Raw genomic sequence first — 20,139 nt, forward strand, 5'->3', positions numbered from 1 at the left:
TTAAAGCTGTCCTGAATTGAGAAAGCATTTTTTCTCTCCAACATATACATGGTTTGAACATAAATGACCTTTAACTGATTTAATCCCTCTATATGTTAGACATTTACATAAATATGTTCATATCAACCTTTTTTTATTTGGTCACATTTATTTATTCACCACAATTACAATTATCATATTGTTATATTATTGGGCAATAAAAGCACTTGTATGACTGTCCTCACATAGATGGCAAATTCCATATACTAATTTATTGGTTAGTTAGTATCAAATTTAAATCATGCTTGAGTTTGTGCTGGAGAATCTATTGGCTTATTACAAAGAATAATAATAAATGTTCAATTGTATAGAGAAATGCTAACTGGTGTGAAAGTGAAGAGTTAATTGAAGCACTTGATAGGATATCGGTATGAGAGGTGGTGAAGTGATAATGTAAGAGATAAATTGTTTAAATAAAGCAGTTATTGACATAGCAAAACACATGACAACAAGAACAGAGCAGACACGCACACAGCATATCCCTTTATTGAAAGTGGACTCAGATATGACAGTTTGATGATAATGTGCTGCATGCAATATGTGAAACTTATACACAGGACAAGCTCTTGTTAGATAAACAGGTCACAAGCAGAAGGAATGAAAGTTTTACAAACAATGGGACTCTTATGTTCCTTAGAAACATCACAAAGACGTATAAAGGGACTTTAGTACTAAACATACTAAAAATCAAAGCTTTTAAAGAGTTCTCTTCAAGTCATCAGCTCATTTCCTTCTGCTAAATTAAAGACTTTTACGTTTTAAAACATTTCACTAAAAGGTGTTCAGTCTGAAGTCCATCTACAAAGTGGTAGCATGACACTTATACAAGTAAGTATTGCAAGAAACTCAACTGCAGTGCAAAGAAAAGTAAAATGAAAACTGTAAACATTTCATAGACTTGGCTGGTCATCTTTGGTAATCAACCACATAGAGTTTATGATTTCATTTACAAATTAAACAGTAAAAACCCATCAGATTAAAAAACAAAACAGTATTTCTTCCTTCGGGGGTTGAGTGCAAGGTAAGGGGGGGGGGTAGGAGAGTTAAAAAAAAAAAAAAAAAAAGTATTATGTTAAAAAGAAAATGCATCCATCTGACACAATCTCAGGAATAATAAACTAAAAAAATGTTCCAGTTAATTAAAAATGATCCAACAAGCGATGAGACCACATTTACCACTAAAATATATATAACCCTTTTCACTGCTCTATGTGACTTATCTTAGATAAAATTCAGAATTAGTGCTTTTGCGTACAAATGAAAGATATCAATTCATCAAACCACCTTCTAGACACAGATAAGAGCTCTGCGTGCCAAGTGATCACTGTAAACACATAAATCTGATTACTCTGTAAAAGAGCTACTGCAGTAGTAAACAGGTTAAATACACATATTGATAAAATCACAATTTATCACTTATAAAAGAAAAAAAAAAAAAGATTTGCATCAGCAGAGCCACATTTTCCCCCTAGAATCCTTTCCAGTTTGGCATCTCTGCTCACTCCGGTCTCTTCAGAACTGCAGTGTACTTCAGCGGAGCAGACTCTGACTTCAAAACCACTTCCAGCAGGGTAAAAATGCTGATAACCTGGAGGGGGGATGACAAATGTATTTATAGTATTACTATACAATATACAGAAGTCCTTATTCCTTTGGGGTGATCCTTTACTAGTGACAATTCCTATCTCTTCAGTTCCCAGTATTTGCTAATAACGTCTATCTGGTGCTTACTCACTGGGCTAATAAGTTCTCCTTTTGTAAGGCCTAATAGAGATCTATGTCACTGTGTGAATTTGTTGTGGGATTAAATGAAAGAAAATGCAGTACTAAGGTTTCCCTACATTTCTGGATGAGGAGGAGAGATAGATGCATTATTTTTTTTTTTTTTAAATAAATTTTTATTGAAGTCACAAACAAATATAACATTCGGGGTTCATCCAGAAACAATGACAAATAAAGAGTCTACAGAGCTAATACAGGGATACTGCTAAGTCAACCATACAAATCATGTCAGCCCAAAAATACATTAATAAGTTTAAAGAGTGATAAGTGAGGGGGCTATAATTGACTAGGAGTATGGAGGGGCAAGGAGGCCGACTAGGCAGTAAAGGTAAACAGGAGGGGCACATAAAGCCCATTCATTTAAAGTATTAGCAAGGAATTTGAACTAACAGAATTGAGACTTTGGTTTTATGTTTTTGCATAATATGAAAATGAAAAGTGATCCCGCCTTGCAGTAGAAATACATATATTAAAATATTAATTTAAGAGATAGAAAGAGGCAAGGGGGGGTTGGTTGCGTAGGGTTAGGGGAAGGGGAATGCAGCGGGCAAGAGCCGCTCAGAATAAGTTTTAAATAGAGGGGAGGGGGGGGGCGTGTCCAATTGCTTTAGAGGTACCGTGAATGGGATGGGCTAAAGGGTGGTGGATGTACCTAACTAGCACTTCACTAATGCTAAACACAAAACATGTATCTGCTGCTAAAGATACTCCAAAATATATCAAAATATTGCCTAGGAGAGAAGCATTACAATAGAGGAGGGTATATCAGCTTGTAATCATTAAGGCTCTCAGGCATAAATTTCCAGAATGGGATATGCGTGTTGTGGTTTTCAAAAAATATGGCCATTACAATGAATAATAATATAAATATGCGACTGAGGCAATCTAAAAGTAAGAGATAATAAAGCTTAGTTGTAAAGAGTGGTAAGTGACGTTGTAGGTATAGATTCAGGGCTCTAAGGGTATCTCCCAAAATACGTTAGAACAGAACATGTTAATCTTGATTACTACAGTACCACCAATATAACAGTTTAAATATTATCATTATCTAATATATAGCAATTATAACCCACGGAAAACTAGGATAACAGGAAGTTAATTGCGTCCAACATATTAGACGGCTATTGGATCCAAGATATTAAAACTTAAATCCAATAGGTACTACCGCCATTTTGAATAGGGCATAGAATAGCTATCATATAGACATCATTCAAACCTATGAGTGTATGTCAGAATATTTGCTCACATCATAGTCACCTCAAGACCTGCGAACCTTGGAAAAGGAGAAGTAAATACACTCCCATTGCTTAGCATAACATGTAATGGGCATACCTAGTAGGACTATAGAAAAGGAGGTAACACACACGTCTTATTAATCTAAGCCATGGTCTTAGCTCTCTGGGGGGCTATTGAAGACAGAATGTACTATGTTATAAGGGATGTTAGGTAGTGATCACTAGATTTAAAATTCTTGGTAATGCTCATAAGTTAACGTAGTGAGGAGTGTAACTTAAAGCTTTTTAGTCATTAGGCAGACAACTAAAGTATTAGAGCTATTATAGAAATATCATGGATGATATCTAATACATACCAAATTCATCTAGCGTTACAACCATACCCTATAATATAAATAGCTGCCCTCTCTACATTATAGTCTCAGGACTTTATAGGTAGCTGGTCTCACTAAGATGTTATAGTTTTGTAAAGTTATACTTATGAACCAGAGAGACAAAGTCAGAGGTTATGTATTCCCGCCGACACAGAAGAGTTTCACTTGCCAAAGGTTGGGTGGTTATCGCTAGCTTCAGAATTCTTGGTACTGCTCATAATTTAACGCAGTGAGGAGTGTATGATAAGGCTTTTTAGTCATTAGGCAGACAACTAAAGTAGTGGAGCTAATATAGATATATTATGGGTGATATCTAAGACACTCCATTTTCCTCAAATGTTACAACCATATCCCATAATATAAGTAGCTGCCCCCTCTGCACTATGGTCGCAGGACTTCATAGTAAGCTGATCTCGCCAGGAAGGCACAGTTTTGTAGAACAATACTTATTAACCAGGGAGACAATCTATGTCCAAAGTTATGCATCCCCACTGACACAGAAAAATAGAAGTGGTAAACACAGCCTTTGTAAGACAGATCACTAGAGTAGAGAATAAGCACAGAAGAATGCAACACCATAAACATGAGAAGAGGTTAGGTCTGTAGGGGAAACTAGACATTAATCTAAAAAAAATAACTGTAATCATCAACCTAACAATGTGGGTTGAAATCCTGTTACAAAATGTGAAACATTGAGGTTTCAATAGAGGTATTTGCACACACATTCTAAAAAAACTATTAACTTATAACACATATTGTCAAACATCAGAAAAGATCTGAAATACACCCAGTCAAGATCAGGCATATGAGGAGAGGTCCTTCACACGAAGTGGCAGAATTTCTTTAACCCACACCGGATTTAAACAAGATCTGTAGGCAGCAGTGGGTGGCTGTTTCAGTGAGTGTAAAACACAGGTCGAGCGCATGTAAAAGTCCAGCTACTGAATCAATGCTTGTAGAAATGATACTCAATTTGCTCAGAAATAAAAGACCAGTCAACAAAGCTGAGGTCCCCCAGTCTTTATGGGTCTTAGCTGCATACACTGTAAAGTCCGGAACCCACCCGCGGGAGTCAGCCGTACCTTCTCCACTCAGGCCCATAAGTAAATGGTCTAGATGCTGTGCTGCACGGGGGTATGAGCTGGGAAAGATCCGGTACTGCGATCTACGCCACTCCGGTATGGTGTTTACCCAAATCTTCCTCATAGCTTCGGTGCGGGTAATTAGGTTGGCGTCGTGATAGTCCTCTCCTCTACAAACTGTGCTAGTATTAGTGCGGTATTCTGTGCCGCTGTCAGAGCTCTCTCCCTTCGCCGCTGGTAATTGTTTTACATGCGACTGCTCCCCAGTTCCAATGCCGCGGCTTGTCGGATGTTGGGCGCCATCTTGAGCACAAGCTGATCTAATGGTGGACCGCAGGTCGATAAAATTCTCCTCCAACTTGCTCCCCAATGCTTCTAGTAGTTCAAGCATGTATGAGTAGGACACCTCCATCATGTATCTGTGAAATGAATTCACCCGGTCAGCTGTAAAACCGGAGGCGGGATGATAGCGAGAGGAGTAAGGCCTTTAGTTGCGTTCTCGGCTGGTTCAGATCTTAAGTAGTTAAATTGTGCAGATAGTATTATCATTCGACTCCAAATCATCCCCTCAGTTGAGTTGTTAGTATATCTTTGAAAGAGGACTGAATAGTTGTGCGAAAATCCATATATTATTTAGTATTCTGTAGGAGCTACTGATATTAGCGTCTGAAACCGGCCATGGCTTGGACACGCCTCCCGATAGATGCATTATTGACTAAATGAAATGCACTGAATGCCTATTGTTTAGTATTTTGTACAACTGTGTATTTAGGAATATTACTATTACTCTACCAGTTAATGGGTTTCCCAATATAATCAAGTGTGCAGGCTGTAGACATGCCTTAAACATGCTTAAAGGGACATGGAAGTCACAATGTATCTTTTATAGTTCCGATAGAGCTTGCAAGTTTAAGAGACATTCCAAATTCAATTTTAACATATACTTTGATCTTTTAATATTATTTGATGAAAAGCATACTTACGAAGGTTCAAGAGCAGCTTCAGGTTCAGTTAAGTCCTAGTTAGTGTATTGCTGTTTTGAAGTGGAGTTTAACTATGTGTTTATCCTCTTTGAAGGGGTTTTTACACATAATTACATGCAAGCAATAGTAGTGCATGTTTTTTTTCACTGTGATTCCTCTTTATTTTGAAATAGTTTTTATTAATTTTTATAATAATAACAGTAACATACTCAAGCATGTACAAACAACATATCAGTGTAATCAATACATTTCCATATTAATCTTTTCTCTATAGACCTTAACTTTTCTTCAGTAAAACGAAAAAACATAATTTATGTAAGAACTTACCTGATAAATTCATTTCTTTCATATTAGCAAGAGTCCATGAGCTAGTGACGTATGGGATATACATTCCTACCAGGAGGGGCAAAGTTTCCCAAACCTTAAAATGCCTATAAATACACCCCTCACCACACCCACAATTCAGTTTAACGAATAGCCAAGAAGTGGGGTGATAAGAAAAAAGTGCGAAAGCATATAAAATAAGGAATTGGAATAATAGTGCTTTATACAAAAAAATCATAACCACCACAAAAAAAGGGCGGGCCTCATGGACTCTTGCTAATATGAAAGAAATGAATTTATCAGGTAAGTTCTTACATAAATTATGTTTTCTTTCATGTAATTAGCAAGAGTCCATGAGCTAGTGACGTATGGGATAATGACTACCCAAGATGTGGATCTTTCCACACAAGAGTCACTAGAGAGGGAGGGATAAAATAAAGACAGCCAATTCCTGCTGAAAATAATCCACACCCAGAATAAAATTTTAATGAAAAAACATAAGCAGAAGATTCAAACTGAAACCACTGCCTGAAGTACGTTTCTACCAAAAACTGCTTCAGAAGAAGAAAACACATCAAAATGGTAGAATTTAGTAAAAGTATGCAAAGAGGACCAAGTTGCTGTTTTGCAAATCTGATCAACCGAAGCTTCATTCTTAAACGCCCAGGAAGTAGAAACTGACCTAGTAGAATGAGCTGTAATCCTTTGAGGCGGAGTGTTACCCGACTCAACATAGGCATGATGAAATAAAGATTTCAACCAAGATGCCAAAGAAATGGCAGAAGCTTTCTGGTCTTTTCTAGAACCGGAAAAGATGACAAATAGACTAGAAGTCTTTCGGAAAGACTTAGTAGCTTCAACATAATAATACAAAGCTCTAACAGCATCCAAAAAATGCAATGATTTCTCCTTAGAATTCATAGGATTAGGACATAATGAAGGAACCACAATTTCTCTACTAATGTTGTTAGAATTCACAACCTTAGGTAAAAAATTCAAAAGAAGTTCGCAGCACCGCCTTATCCTGATGCAAAATCAGAAAAGGAGACTCACAAAAAAGAGTAGATAATTCAGAGATTCTTCTGGCAGAAGAGATGGCCAAAAGAAACAAAAAACTTTCCAAGAAAGTAATATAACGACCAAAGAATGCATGGGTTCAAAAGGAGAAGCTTGAAGAGCCCCCAGAACCAAATTCAAACTCCAAAGAGGAGAAATTGACTTAATGACAGGTTTTATACAAACCAAAGCTTGTACAAAACAATGAATATCAGGAAGATTAGCAATCCTTCTATGAAAAAGAACAGAAAGAGCAGAGATTTGTCTTTCAAGAAACTTGCGGACAAACCTTTATCTAAACCATCCTGAAGAAATATAAGTCTTCCAGACTCTATAATATATCTCTCTAGATACAGATTTACGAGCCTGTCACATAGTATCAATCACAGAGTCAGAGAAACCTCTTTGACCAAGAATCAAGCGTTCAAACTCCACACCTTAAAATTAAGGTTTTGAGATCCTGATGGAAAAAAGAACCTTGAGACAGAAAGACTGATCTTAACGGAAGAGTCCACAGCTGGCAAGAGGCCATCCGGACAAGATCCGCATACCAAAACCTGTGAGGCCATGCTGGAGCTACCAGCAGGACAAACGAGCATTCCTTTAGAATATTAAGAATACCCTTGGAAGAAGAACTAGAGGCGGAAAGATATAGGCAGGATGACACTTGTAAGGAAGAGATAATGCATCCACTGCCTCCGCCCGAGGATCCCTGGATCCGGACAGATACCAGGGAAGTTTCTTGTTTAGATGAGAAACCATCAGATCTATTTCTGAGAGTTCCCACATTTGAACAATCTGAGGAAATACCTCTGGGTGAAGACCATTCGCCCAGGTGCAACGTTTGGCGACTGAGATAATCCGCTTTCCAATTGTCCATACCTGGGATATGAACCGCAGAGATTAGACAGGAGCTGGATTCCGCCCAAACCAAAATTCGAGATACTTCTTTCATAGCCAGAGGACTGTGAGTCCCTCCTTGATGATTGATGTATGCCACAGTTGTGACATTGTCTTATCTGAAAACAAATGAACAACTCTCTCTTCAGAAGAGGCCAAGACTGAAGAGCTCTGAAATTGCACGGAGTTCCAAATATAGATCGGAAATCTCACCTCCTGAGATTCCCAAACCCCTTGTGCCGTCAGATACCCCCACACAGCTCCCCAACCTGTAAGACTTGCATCTGTTGAGATTATAGTCCAGGTCGGAAGAACAAAGAAGCCCCCTGAACTAAACGATGGTGATCTGCCCACCATGTCAGAGAGTGTCGTATAATCGGTTTAAAGATATTAATTGAGATATCTTTGAGTAATCCCTGCACCATTGGTTCAGCATACAGAGCTGAAGAGGTCGCATGTGAAAACGAGCAAAGGAGATCGCATTTGATGCGGCAGTCCTAAGACCTAAAATTTCCATGCATAAGGCTACCAAAGGGAATGATTGTGACTGAAGGTTTTGACAAGCTGATATCAATGTTAAACTTCTCTTGTCTGACAAGGACAGAGTCATAGACACTGAATCTATTCTAGAAACCTAAAAAGGTTACACTTGTCTGAGGAATCAATGAACTGATTGGTAAATTGATCCTCCAACCATGAACTTGAAGAAACAACACAAGTCGATTCGTATGAGATTCTTCGAAAATGAGAAGACTGAGCAAGTACCCAGATATTGTCCAATAAGGAAATACCAAAAAACCCTGTTCTCTGATTACAGAAAGAAGGGCACCGAGAACCTTTGAAAGAAATTCTTGGAACTGAGGCTAGGCCAAACGGTAGAGCCACAAAACTGGTAATGCTTGTCTAAAAAGAGAATCTCAGACACAAAAAGTGATCTGGATGAATCGGAATATGTAGATACACATCCTGTAAATCTATTGTAGACATATAATGCCCTTGCTAAACAAAAGGCAGGACAGTCCTACAGTAACCATCTTGAATGTTGGTATCCTTACATAACGATTCAATATTGATAGATCCGAAACTGGTCTGAAGGAATTGACCTTCTTTAGTACAATGAAGAGATAAAATAAAACCCCAGCCCCTGTTCCAGAACTGGAACTGGCATAATTACTCCAGCCAACTCTAAATCTGAAACATATTTCAGAAATGCTGAGCCTTTGCTGTGTTAACTGGGACACGGGAAAGAAAAAAATCTCTTAGCAGGAGGCCTTAACTGAAGCCAATTCTGTACCTTTCTGAAACAATGTTCTGAAACCAGAAATTGAGAACGGAATTGATCAAAATTTCTTTGAAGAAAACGTAATCTGCCTCATACCAGCTGAGCTGGAATAAGGTCCGCACCTTCATGGGTACTTAGGAGCTGGCTATAGGTTTTCTAAAAGGCTTGGATATATTCCAAACTGGAAATAGTTTCCAAACTGATACCGCTCCTGAGAATGAAGGATCAGGCTTTTGTTCCTTATTGTGAGGAAAGGAACGAAATGATCATTAGACCTAAATTTACCTTAGATTTTTTATCCTTTGGTAAAAAAGTTCCCTTCCTTCCAGAAACAGTTGAAATAATAATTTATTACCCTGAAAAGAAAGGGAAAGCAAAGTTGACTTAGAAGACATATCAGTATTCCAAGTTTAATCCATAAAGCTGTTCTAGCTAAAATAGCTAGAGACATATACCTGACATCAACTCTAATGATATCAAAAGATGGTATCACCAATAAAATTATTAGCATGTTATAGAATAATAATAATGCTATAAAATTATGATCTGTTACTTGTTGCGCTAAAGCTTCTAACCAAAAAGTTGAAGCTGCAGCAACATCCGCTAAAAATATAGCAAGTCTAAGAAGATTACCTGAACATAAGTAAGCTTTTCTTAGAAAGGATTCGATTTTTCCTATCTAAAGGATCCCTAAATGAATTACTATCTGCCGTAGGAATAGTAGCACATTTAGCAGGAGTAGAGACAGCCCCATAACCTTAGGGATTTTGTCCCAAAAAAACTCTAATCTGTCAGATGGCACAGGATATAATTGCTTAAACGTTTAGAAGGAGTAAAAGAATTACCCAAATTATTCCATTCCCTGGAAATTACTTCAGAAATAGCATCAGGGAGATTAAACACTTCTGGAATAACTACAGGAGATTTAAAAACCTTATTTAAACGTTTAGATTTAGAATCAAGAGGACCAGAATCCTCTATTTCTAATGCAATTAATAATTCTTTAAATAAAGAACGAATAAATTCCATCTTGAACAAATACAAAGATTTATCAGCATCAACCTCTGAGACAGAAACCTCTGAACCAGAAGAACCATTATCAGTATCAGAATGATGATGTTCATTTAAAAATTCATCTGAAAAAAGAGTTTTAAAAGACTTTTATGTAAACTAGAAGGAGAAATAACAGACATAGCCTTCTTAATGGATTTAAAAAATAAAATCTCTTATGTTTATCAGGAACACTCTGAAAATTAGATGTTGACGGAACAGCAACAGGTAATGTAACAGTACTAAAGGAAATTTTATCTGCATTAATAAGTTTGTCATGACATGCAATACAAACAACAGCTGGAGAAACAGATATCAAAAATTATAGCAGATACACTTAGCTTGGTAGCTCCAGCAGTAGACAGCGATTTTCCTGTAGTATCTTCTGACTCAGATGCAACGTGAGACATCTTGCAATATGTAAGAGAAAAAACAACATATAAAGCAAAATTGATCAAATTCCTTAAATGACAGTTTCAGGAATGGGAAAAAATGCCAAAGAACAAGCTTCTAGCAACCAGAAGCACTGAAAAAATAAGACTTAAATAATGTGGAGACAAAAGCGACGCCCTTATTTTTTAGCGCCAAATAAGACGCCCACATTATTTGGCGCCTAAATGCTTTTGGCGCCAAAAATGACGCCACATCCGGAACGCCGACATTTTTGTCGCAAAATAACGTCACAAAATGACGCAACTTCCGGCGACACGTATGACGCCGGAAACGGAAAAGAATTTTTGCGCCAAAAAAGTCCGCGCCAAGAATGACGCAATAAAATGAAGCATTTTCAGCCCCCGCGAGCCTAACAGCCCACAGGAAAAACAGAGTCAAATTTTTGAAGGTAAGAAAAAAATGATTAATTCAAATGCATTATCCCAAATATGAAACTGACTGTCTGAAAATAAGGAAAGTTGAACATTCTGAGTCAAGGCAAATAAATGTTTGAATACATATATTTAGAACTTTATAAACAAAGTGCCCAACCATAGCTTAGAGTGTCACAGAAAATAAGATTTACTTACCCCAGGACACTCATCTACATGTTTGTAGAAAGCCAAACCAGTACTGAAACGAGAATCAGCAGAGGTAATGGTATATATAAGAGTATATCGTCGATCTGAAAAGGGAGGTAAGAGATGAATCTCTACGACCGATAACAGAGAACCTATGAAATAGACCCCGTAGAAGGAGATCACTGCATTCAAATAGGCAATACTCTCCTCACATCCCTCTGACATTCACTGCACGCTGAGAGGAAAACCGGGCTCCAACTTGCTGCAGAGCGCATATCAACGTAGAATCTAGCACAAACTTACTTCACCACCTCCATCGGAGGCAAAGTTTGTAAAACTGAATTGTGGGTGTGGTGAGGGGTGTATTTATAGGCATTTTAAGGTTTGGGAAACTTTGCCCCTCCTGGTAGGAATGTATATCCCATACGTCACTAGCTCATGGACTCTTGCTAATTACATGAAAGAAAATATATAGTAAGTAATCAGTAGTAGGTGGTACCGGCTCCTCATTGTGAACTCGGTTTTATATCGTAAGTACAGTGATTCCTCTTTAAAGGTAAATTGAAATGGTAAAAGCTGTGAGAAATCTTCTGAGGTCACAGATCTGTATGCAAATCTAGAGAATAATTGCACTAATTGTATTACTTGAAAATGAGAGTTTTAGCAACACCCAGTACTACAACTCATGGCTTCTGGCTATGGGATGTTATTATTTTATTGCCTTTTATTTATGAAATACAAACTATTCCAATCAGTGAAATAATAGTGAAAAGGGTCTAGAATGTTTATTGTGGAGGCTTTCAAGATAAAGACCAATTAATTTGCAATTCCACAATGGCTTGTTAACACAAACTTTATTTTGAATTAAGAAAATTTGACAGCTAATTTTTGGACTGTTATTTTAATTCATTGACCAATGAAAAACCCATTTTGGCTTATAGTGAGCCAACTGAACACACCTGGTGAGCCAGTGACAGGAGGCATATATGTGCAGTAACCAATCGCCAGATAGCTCCCAAGACTGCATTGCTACTCCAGAGCCTACCCAAGTATGATTTATTAACAAAGAATGTCCCTTTAATTTATTGTGCATGCTCATGTTAATAAATGCATTTCCTGCTTTAATTTAAAAACTGTCATGTCAGGAATTGCTATCAAACTTTTGACTTCATATCTCTTGCTCCTGCGACTCTCTATGAAACCTTCTGTAACAATTGCCTTGGAAGGCCTGTGAAACACCTGTTCTTTAACTTTTTTTTTTAGGTATTTTGAAAGTTTAACCAGAATCTCCTATTATATTATATGCATGGAAAAAACAAACAAAAAACAGGATCTGGAAAGGTTGATCTCAAAGGGATTTTTTTGTATTGTTTCAACCTCATCAACTATGTTACCTAAGATTAAAGTGCTAAGGGAGTTATTCTCATTTAGTAATTTTGAACTTAACATTTTTCTTTGTTTCATCTTTTTTTTTTAGAAATTAATTTTCCTGTCCTGAATAAACCAATGTTTTCTTGCCACACATGCAGAATCATTTCATAAGACTGATGGTTCCTAAACTCTCCGCAAAACCATCACATGTGGCGATTGCAGACACTCTAGGAACTTATCCTTCCATACCTTCATTATTACACCAGCAAGACTAGCACTGAGCTACAAAATAACAGTAAAAGAAGCCGAATATAATAATAATGTAATATTTAATCTAAATGTTATTGTTTAACAAAAATATTCTATTGTGTGCATTTTAAGCAGTTGTGATTCAGTGCATTTAAAAACAACTAATTTAAAAGGACAGTCTAGTCAAAATTAAACTTTAACACATAGTAACATAGTAGATGAGGTTGAAAAAAAGACAGAAGTCCATCAAGTTCAACCTAAACAATCTTAATATACTTACAAACAAGCTACAGTTGATCTTAAATTAATCCCATTAAAAAGGTGACCAATTTTACACAAGCAATCAAATCACTGAATTCTGTTTTTAGCCAGAAATGTATCTAAACCATTGTTTAATGTATCTAGGGCATTTATTACCTCCTTAGGTAATGAGTTACACAATTTGATTGCTCTTACAGTGAAGAGAAACATTTACATTGCTGGAGATTAAATCTCCTTTCCTTCAGCCTTAAATTGTGACCTTATCACAAATAATTTTCTTGCAATAAACAGAGCTTCCATCCAGGGGCCCGATCCGATATGCAGCGTCGCCCACAAAAGCCACCGGTTTTTGCGCTGTTTTGGTATCACATGTACGGCGTAGCATACAAGTTACGACCGTATATTTCACCCGTCGCCCGCAATTTTTACTCCCATAGGCTAACATGGGACCACGTCGTAAGTCGGTATCCAATAACCAGAGCAAGGCCTTACGTGGCAAAAATGGAGAAATCTTACTCCATTTTTACCTCGCCATAAAATGCAACTGTATCAGGCCTTGGGCTGAGTATGGGAGCACCGTAACTCCCTAAAATGCCTTCCAAAAAAAACCTAACACCTAACTTCGCAATGTCTATCTCCCTGTCAACCGCAATCCCCCACCGCAATAACTAATAAAGTGTTTAACCCCTAAACCGCTGCTCCGTTCTCCCGGACCCCGCCGCCACCTACATTAAATTTATTAACCCCTAATCTGACCCCCCTACACCGCCGTCACCTACATTAAATTTATTAACCCCTAATCTGACCCCCCTACACCGCCGCCACCTACATTAAATTTATTAACCCCTTATCTGACCCCCCTACACCGCCGCAACCTACATTAAATTTATTAACCCCTAATCTGATCCCCCTACACCGCTGCCACCTACATTAAATTTATTAACCCCTAAACCTAAGTCTAACCCTAACACCCCCTAACTTAATTATTATTTAAATAAATCTAAATAATATTACTATTATTAACTAAATTATTCCTATTTAAAACTAAATACTTACCCATAAAATAAACCCTAAGATAGCTACAATATAATTAAAAATTACATTGTAGCTATTTTAGGATTTATTTTTATTTTACAGGCAACTTTGTATTTATTTTAACTAGGTATAATAGCTATTAAATAGTTAATAACTATTTAATAGCTACCTAGCTAAAATAATTATGCTGCTGGAGAGTGTACACTAGCTGGAACAGTATGTGTGAGATATATATATTTATATTGATTGGAGTAGCCGTGTTACTCCAGAAATTTAGATATCAAAATAAGAGTATTGCATTGAGGAATGATACTTTTTTATTGGACTAACTATACTTTTATAAGTTGACAAGCTTTCGGAAGAATTCCTTCCTTTCTGAAGTCTGAAGCAATACTGACCAATTAAATGGAATTTACATATGTAATATGCCCCCGCACATTACAAGTTTACTTCCAGCAGTGTCTGCTGGGAAAACATAATTTATGTAAGAATTTACCTGATAAATTAATTTCTTTCATATTGACAAGAGTCCATGAGCTAGTGACGTATGGGATATACATTCCTACCAGGAGGGGCAAAGTTTCCCAAACCTCAAAATGCCTATAAATACACCCCCACCACACCCACAACTCAGTTTAACAAATAGCCAAGAAGTGGGGTGATAAGAAAGGAGCGAAAGCATCAACAAGGAATTGAAATAATTGTGCTTTATACAAAAAAAATTATAACCACCATAAAAAGGGTGGGTCTCATGGACTCTTGCCAATATTAAAGAAATTGATTTATAAGGTAAATTCTTACATAAATAATGTTTTCTTTCATGTAATTGGCAAGAGTCCATGAGTAGTGACGTATGGGATAGCAAATACCCAAGATGTGGAACTCCACGCAAGAGTCACTAGAGAGGGAGGGATAAAATTAAAAACAGCCAATTCCGCTGTAAAATTAATCCACAACCCAAATCAAAAGTTTTAATCTTTATAATGAAAAAAAAAATTAAATTATAAGCAGAAGAATCAAACTGAAACAGCTGCCTGAAGTACTTTTCTACCAAAAACTGCTTCTGAAGAAGAGAAAACATCAAAATGGTAGAATTTAGTAAAAGTATGCAAAGAAGACCAAGTTGCTGCTTTGCAAATCTGATCAACAGAAGCTTCATTCTTAAAAGCCCAGGAAGTGGAAACTGACCTAGTAGAATGAGCCGTAATCCCCTGAGGCGGGGAATTATCAGACTCCAAATAGGCATGATGAATCAAAAGCTTTAACCAAGATACCAAAGAAATGGCAGAAGCCTTCTGACCTTTCCTAGAACCAGAAAAGATAACAAAGAGACTAGAAGACTTTCTGAAATCTTTAGTAGCTGCAACATAATATTTCAAAGCTCTTACCACATCCAAAGAATGTAAAGATCTCTCCAGAGAATTCTTAGGATTAGGACACAACGAAGGGACAACAATTTCTCTACTAATGTTGTTGGAATTCACAACTTTAGGAAAAAATTTAAAAGAAGTCCGCAAAACCACCTTATCCTGATGAAAAATCAGAAAAGGAGACTCACAAGAAAGAGCAGATAATTCAGAAACTCTTCTAGCAGAAGAGATGGCCAAAAGGAACAATACTTTCCAAGAAAGTAATTTAATGTCCAAAAAATGCATAGGCTCAAACGGAGGAGTCTGTAAAGCCTTCAAAACCAAATTAAGACTCCAAGGAGGAGAGATAGATTTAATAACATGCTTGATACGAACCAAAGCCTGAACAAAACAATGAATATCAGGAAGATTAGCAATTTTTCTGTGAAACAGAACAGAAAGAACAGAGATTTGTCCTTCAAAGAACTTGCAGACAAACCCTTATCTAAACCAACCTGAATAAACTGTAAAATTCTAGGAATTCTAAAAGAATGCCAAGAGAATTTATGAGAAGAGCACCATGAGATGTAAGTCTTCCAAACTCGATAATAAATCTTTCTAGACACATATTTACAAGCCTGCAACATAGTATTAATCACTAAGAAACCTCTATGACTAAGCACTATGCGTTCAATTTCCATACCATCAAATTTAATGATTTGAGAACCTGATGGAAAAACGAACCTTGAGATATAAAGTCTGGCCTTAATGGAAGTGGCCAAGGTTGGCAACTGAACAAGATCCACATACCAAAACCTGTGCGGCCATGCTGGAGCCACCAGCAACACAAAGATTACTCCATGATGATTTTGAAAATCACTCTTGGAAGAACTAGAGGTGGAAAAATATAGGCAGGTTGATAACTCCAAGGAAGTATCAATGCATCCACTGCTTCCGCCTGAGGATCCCCGGACCTGGATAGATACCCGGGAAATTTCTTGTTTAGATGAGATGCCATCAGATCTATTTCTGGAAGCCCCCACATCTGAACAATTTGAAAAAAACACATCTGGGTGAAGAGACCACTCTCCCGGATGTAAAGCTTGACGACTGAGATAATCCGCTTCCCAATTGTCTATACCTGGGAGATGGACCGCAGAAATTAGACAGGAGTTGGATTCTGCCCAAGCAAGTATCCGAGATACTTCTTTCATAGCCTGAGGACTGTGAGTCCCACCCTGATGATTGACATATGCCACAGTTGTGAAATTGTCTGTCTGAAAACCAATAAACGTCTCTCTCTTCAATAGAAGCCAGAACTGAAGAGCTCTGAAAATCGCACAGAGTTCCAAAATATTGATGGGTAATCTCACCTCTTGAGATTTCCAAACCCCTTGTGCTGTCAGAGATCCCCAGACAGCTTCCCAACCTAAAGACTCGCATCTGTTGTGATCATGGTCCAGGTTGGATGAACCAAAGAGACCCGTAGAACTATACGATGGTGATCTAACCACCAAGTCAGAGATAGTTGAATATTGGGATTCAAGGATATTAAATATGATATCCTAGTATAATCCCTGCACCATTAATTCAGCATTGAAAACTGGAGAGGTCTCATATAAAAACGAGCAAAGAGAATTGAGTCCGATGCTGCAGTTATGAGATCTAAAACTTCCATGCATATAGCTACTGAAGGAAATAATAGAGACTGAAGGTTCCGACAAGCTGAACCCAAAATAAATTGTCTCTTGTCTGATAGAGACAAAGACATTGACAAAATCTAACTGGAAACCTAAAAAAGGTGACCCTTGTCTGAGGAATCGAGGAACTTTTTTGGTAAAATGATCCTCCAACCATGTCTTTGAAGAAACAACAGAAGTTGAATCGTATGAGATTCTGCAGAATGAAAAGACTGAGCAAGTACTAAGATATCGTCCAAATAATGAAACACAGAGAACCTTTGAAAAGATTCCTAGAGCTGTCGCTAGGCCAGAAAGGAAGAGCAACAAATTGGTAATGCTTGTCTAAAAAAAGAGAATCTTAGAAAATGAAAATAATCTGAATGAAACAGAATATGAAGATATGCATCCTGTAAGTCTATTGTGGGCAAATAATGCCGTTGCTGAACAAAAAGGCAGAATAGACCTTATAATAACCATTCTGAAAGATGGTACTCTTACATGACAATTCAAAAAGATTTTCTTTCTTTGGGACAATGAATAGTTCTGAATAAAACCCCAGACCCCGTTCCTGAAACGGAACTGGTATGAATACCCCAGATAACTCCAGGTCTGAAACACACTTCAAGAAAATCTGAGCCATTATTGGATTGCTGGAATATGTGAGTGAGAAAAAGACTTCTCACAGGCGGTCTTACTCTGAATCCTATTCTGTACCCCAATCTAAGGAGTTTGGACCGAATTGAACCAAACAACTTTAGAAAAATCTTAACCTGCCCCCTACCAGCTAAGCTGGAATAAGGACCGCACCTTCATGCGAATTTGGGGGCTGGCTTTGATCTCTTAAATGGTTTGAATTCATTCCATTTTGAAGAAAGCTTCCAATTAGAAGCATATTACTTGGGGAAGAATTAGGTTTCTGTTCCTTATTAAGAACAAAAACGGATATAAGCTTAAGATTTACCCTTATAACTTAATCTTGAGGCAAAAAAACTCCCTTCCCCACAGTAACAGTTGGAAGTATTGAATCCAACTGTGAACCAAATAATTTATTACCTTGGAAGGAAAGAAAATAGAAATCTGGATTTAGAAATCAAATCAACATTAAGCCACAAAGTTGTTCTAGCTAAAATAGCTAAAGACAGATTTAACCTCAATTTTGAAAATATCAAAAAATGGCATCACAAATGAAATTATTAGCATGTTGAATATCAAGTTAATAATGCTAAACAAATCATAATCCGATACTTGTTGCGCTAAAGTTTCCAACCAAAAAAGATGAATCAGCTGCAACATCAGCCAAAGAAATTGCAGGCCTAAGAAAAGGACCTGAAAATAAATAAAATTTTCCTTAGATAAGATACAAGTTTCCCATCTGAAGGATCTTTAAAATAAATACTATTTTCCATAGGAATAGTAGTATGTCTAGCAAGAGGAGACATAGCCCCATTAACTTTGGGGATCTTTTCCCAAAACTCCAAACTAACTGCTGGCAAAGGGTATAATTTTTAAAACCATAAAGAAGGAATAAAAGAAGTACCAGGCCTATTCTATTCCCCAGTATTAGGAACTGGAAAAAACCTCTGAAGTAACCACAGGAGGTTAACAAACAGAATTTAAATGTTAGCTAGCCTTAAAATCAAGAGGACTAGTCTCCTCAATATCCAATATAATCAACACTTTTTCAACAAAGAACAAATGTACTCCATTTAAGAATAAAAAAGTAAAATTGTTAGTGTCAATATCTGATGAAGGATATTCTGAATCAGATAAATCCTCATCAGAGAAGGATAATTCAGTATGTTGTCGGTCATTTGAAAATTCATCAACTAAATGAGAAGTTTAAAAAAGACCTTTACATTTTATTAGAAGGCGGGATGTCAGACAAAGCATTCAGAATAGAATCAGAAAATATTCTTATAAATTTCCAGGTATATCTTGTACATTAGATGTTAAAAGAATAGCAATAGACAATTAATATTGATGGACATTTTCTCTGCATGTAAAGGTTTATCATGATAACTTATTACAAACCATAGCTAAAGATAAAAATTCATAACATTAAAATAAATGAACTTAGCTTTGGTAGTACTGATATCAGTCAACAGGAATCCAACAGTGTTTTCTGATACAGGAACAATTTTGAGATATCTTGCAAATGTAAGAGAAAAAACAACATATAAAGTAAAATATCAATTTCCTTATATGACAGTTTCAGGAATGGGAAAGAAATGCAAAACAAAATAAGCCTCTGGAAACTAGAAGCAAAAAGAAATGAAGTCTTAAATAATGTCAAAAGTTTGGCGCCAAGTATGACGCCCACAACTGACAAAATATTTTTTTTTGGCGCCAAAAAAGTCTGCAACAAACACGAGCGTCATAGATGATGCAACCACGTGAAAAAACTTGGCGCCAACTAAGAAGCCGGAAATGACGAAATTGCGTCAACAAACGTAATTCTTGCACCAAGAATTACATAAATTATAGCATTTTGCGCTCCCGCGAGCCTAACGACACGCAATTTAGAAGAGAGAGTCAATTTGAAAACTTCAGGTAATATTTTTTTTTTCTTTAATATGCATTTCCCAAATATGAAACTGACAGTCTGCAAAAAGGAAATATACTGATAAACCTGAATCATGGCAAATATAAGTACAATACATATATTTAGAACTTTAAATATAAAGTGCCAAACCATAGCTGAGTGTGTCTAAATAAAGGAAACATACTTACCAAAAGACACTCATCTACATAAAGTAGATAGCCAAACCAGTACTGAAACGAGAATCAGTAGAGGTAATGGTAAATTGAGAGTATATCGTCGATCTGAAAAGGGAGGTAGGAGAAGAATCTCTATGACCGATAACAGAGAACCTATGAAATAGACCCCCGTTAGGATGACCATTGTATTCAATAAGTAATACTCTCTTCACATCCCTCTGACATTCACTGTACTCTGAGAGGTATCGGGCTTCAAAAAAGCTGAGAAGCACATAACGTAGAAATCTAGCACAAACTTACTTCACCACCTCCATAGGAGGCAAAGTTTGTAAAACTGAATTTTGGGTGTGGTGG

At 36.9% G+C, this 20,139-nt stretch overlaps 1 protein-coding gene across 1 annotated transcript in view; it reads right to left on the reverse strand.

The window, feature by feature from the left end:
* Positions 1-1,537: 1,537 nt before the first annotated feature.
* DIS3L2 (DIS3 like 3'-5' exoribonuclease 2) overlaps positions 1,538-20,139 on the reverse strand; it is a 1,626,200-nt gene continuing 1,607,598 nt past the window's right edge. The window contains exon 19 of the mRNA XM_053711913.1: positions 1,538-1,627. Coding sequence (XP_053567888.1) covers positions 1,538-1,627 — 90 coding nt within the window. The remainder of the gene's footprint in view (positions 1,628-20,139) is intronic.

Source organism: Bombina bombina, chromosome 4 (genome assembly GCF_027579735.1).
Source record: "Bombina bombina isolate aBomBom1 chromosome 4, aBomBom1.pri, whole genome shotgun sequence".
Lineage (NCBI taxonomy): Eukaryota > Metazoa > Chordata > Amphibia > Anura > Bombinatoridae > Bombina > Bombina bombina.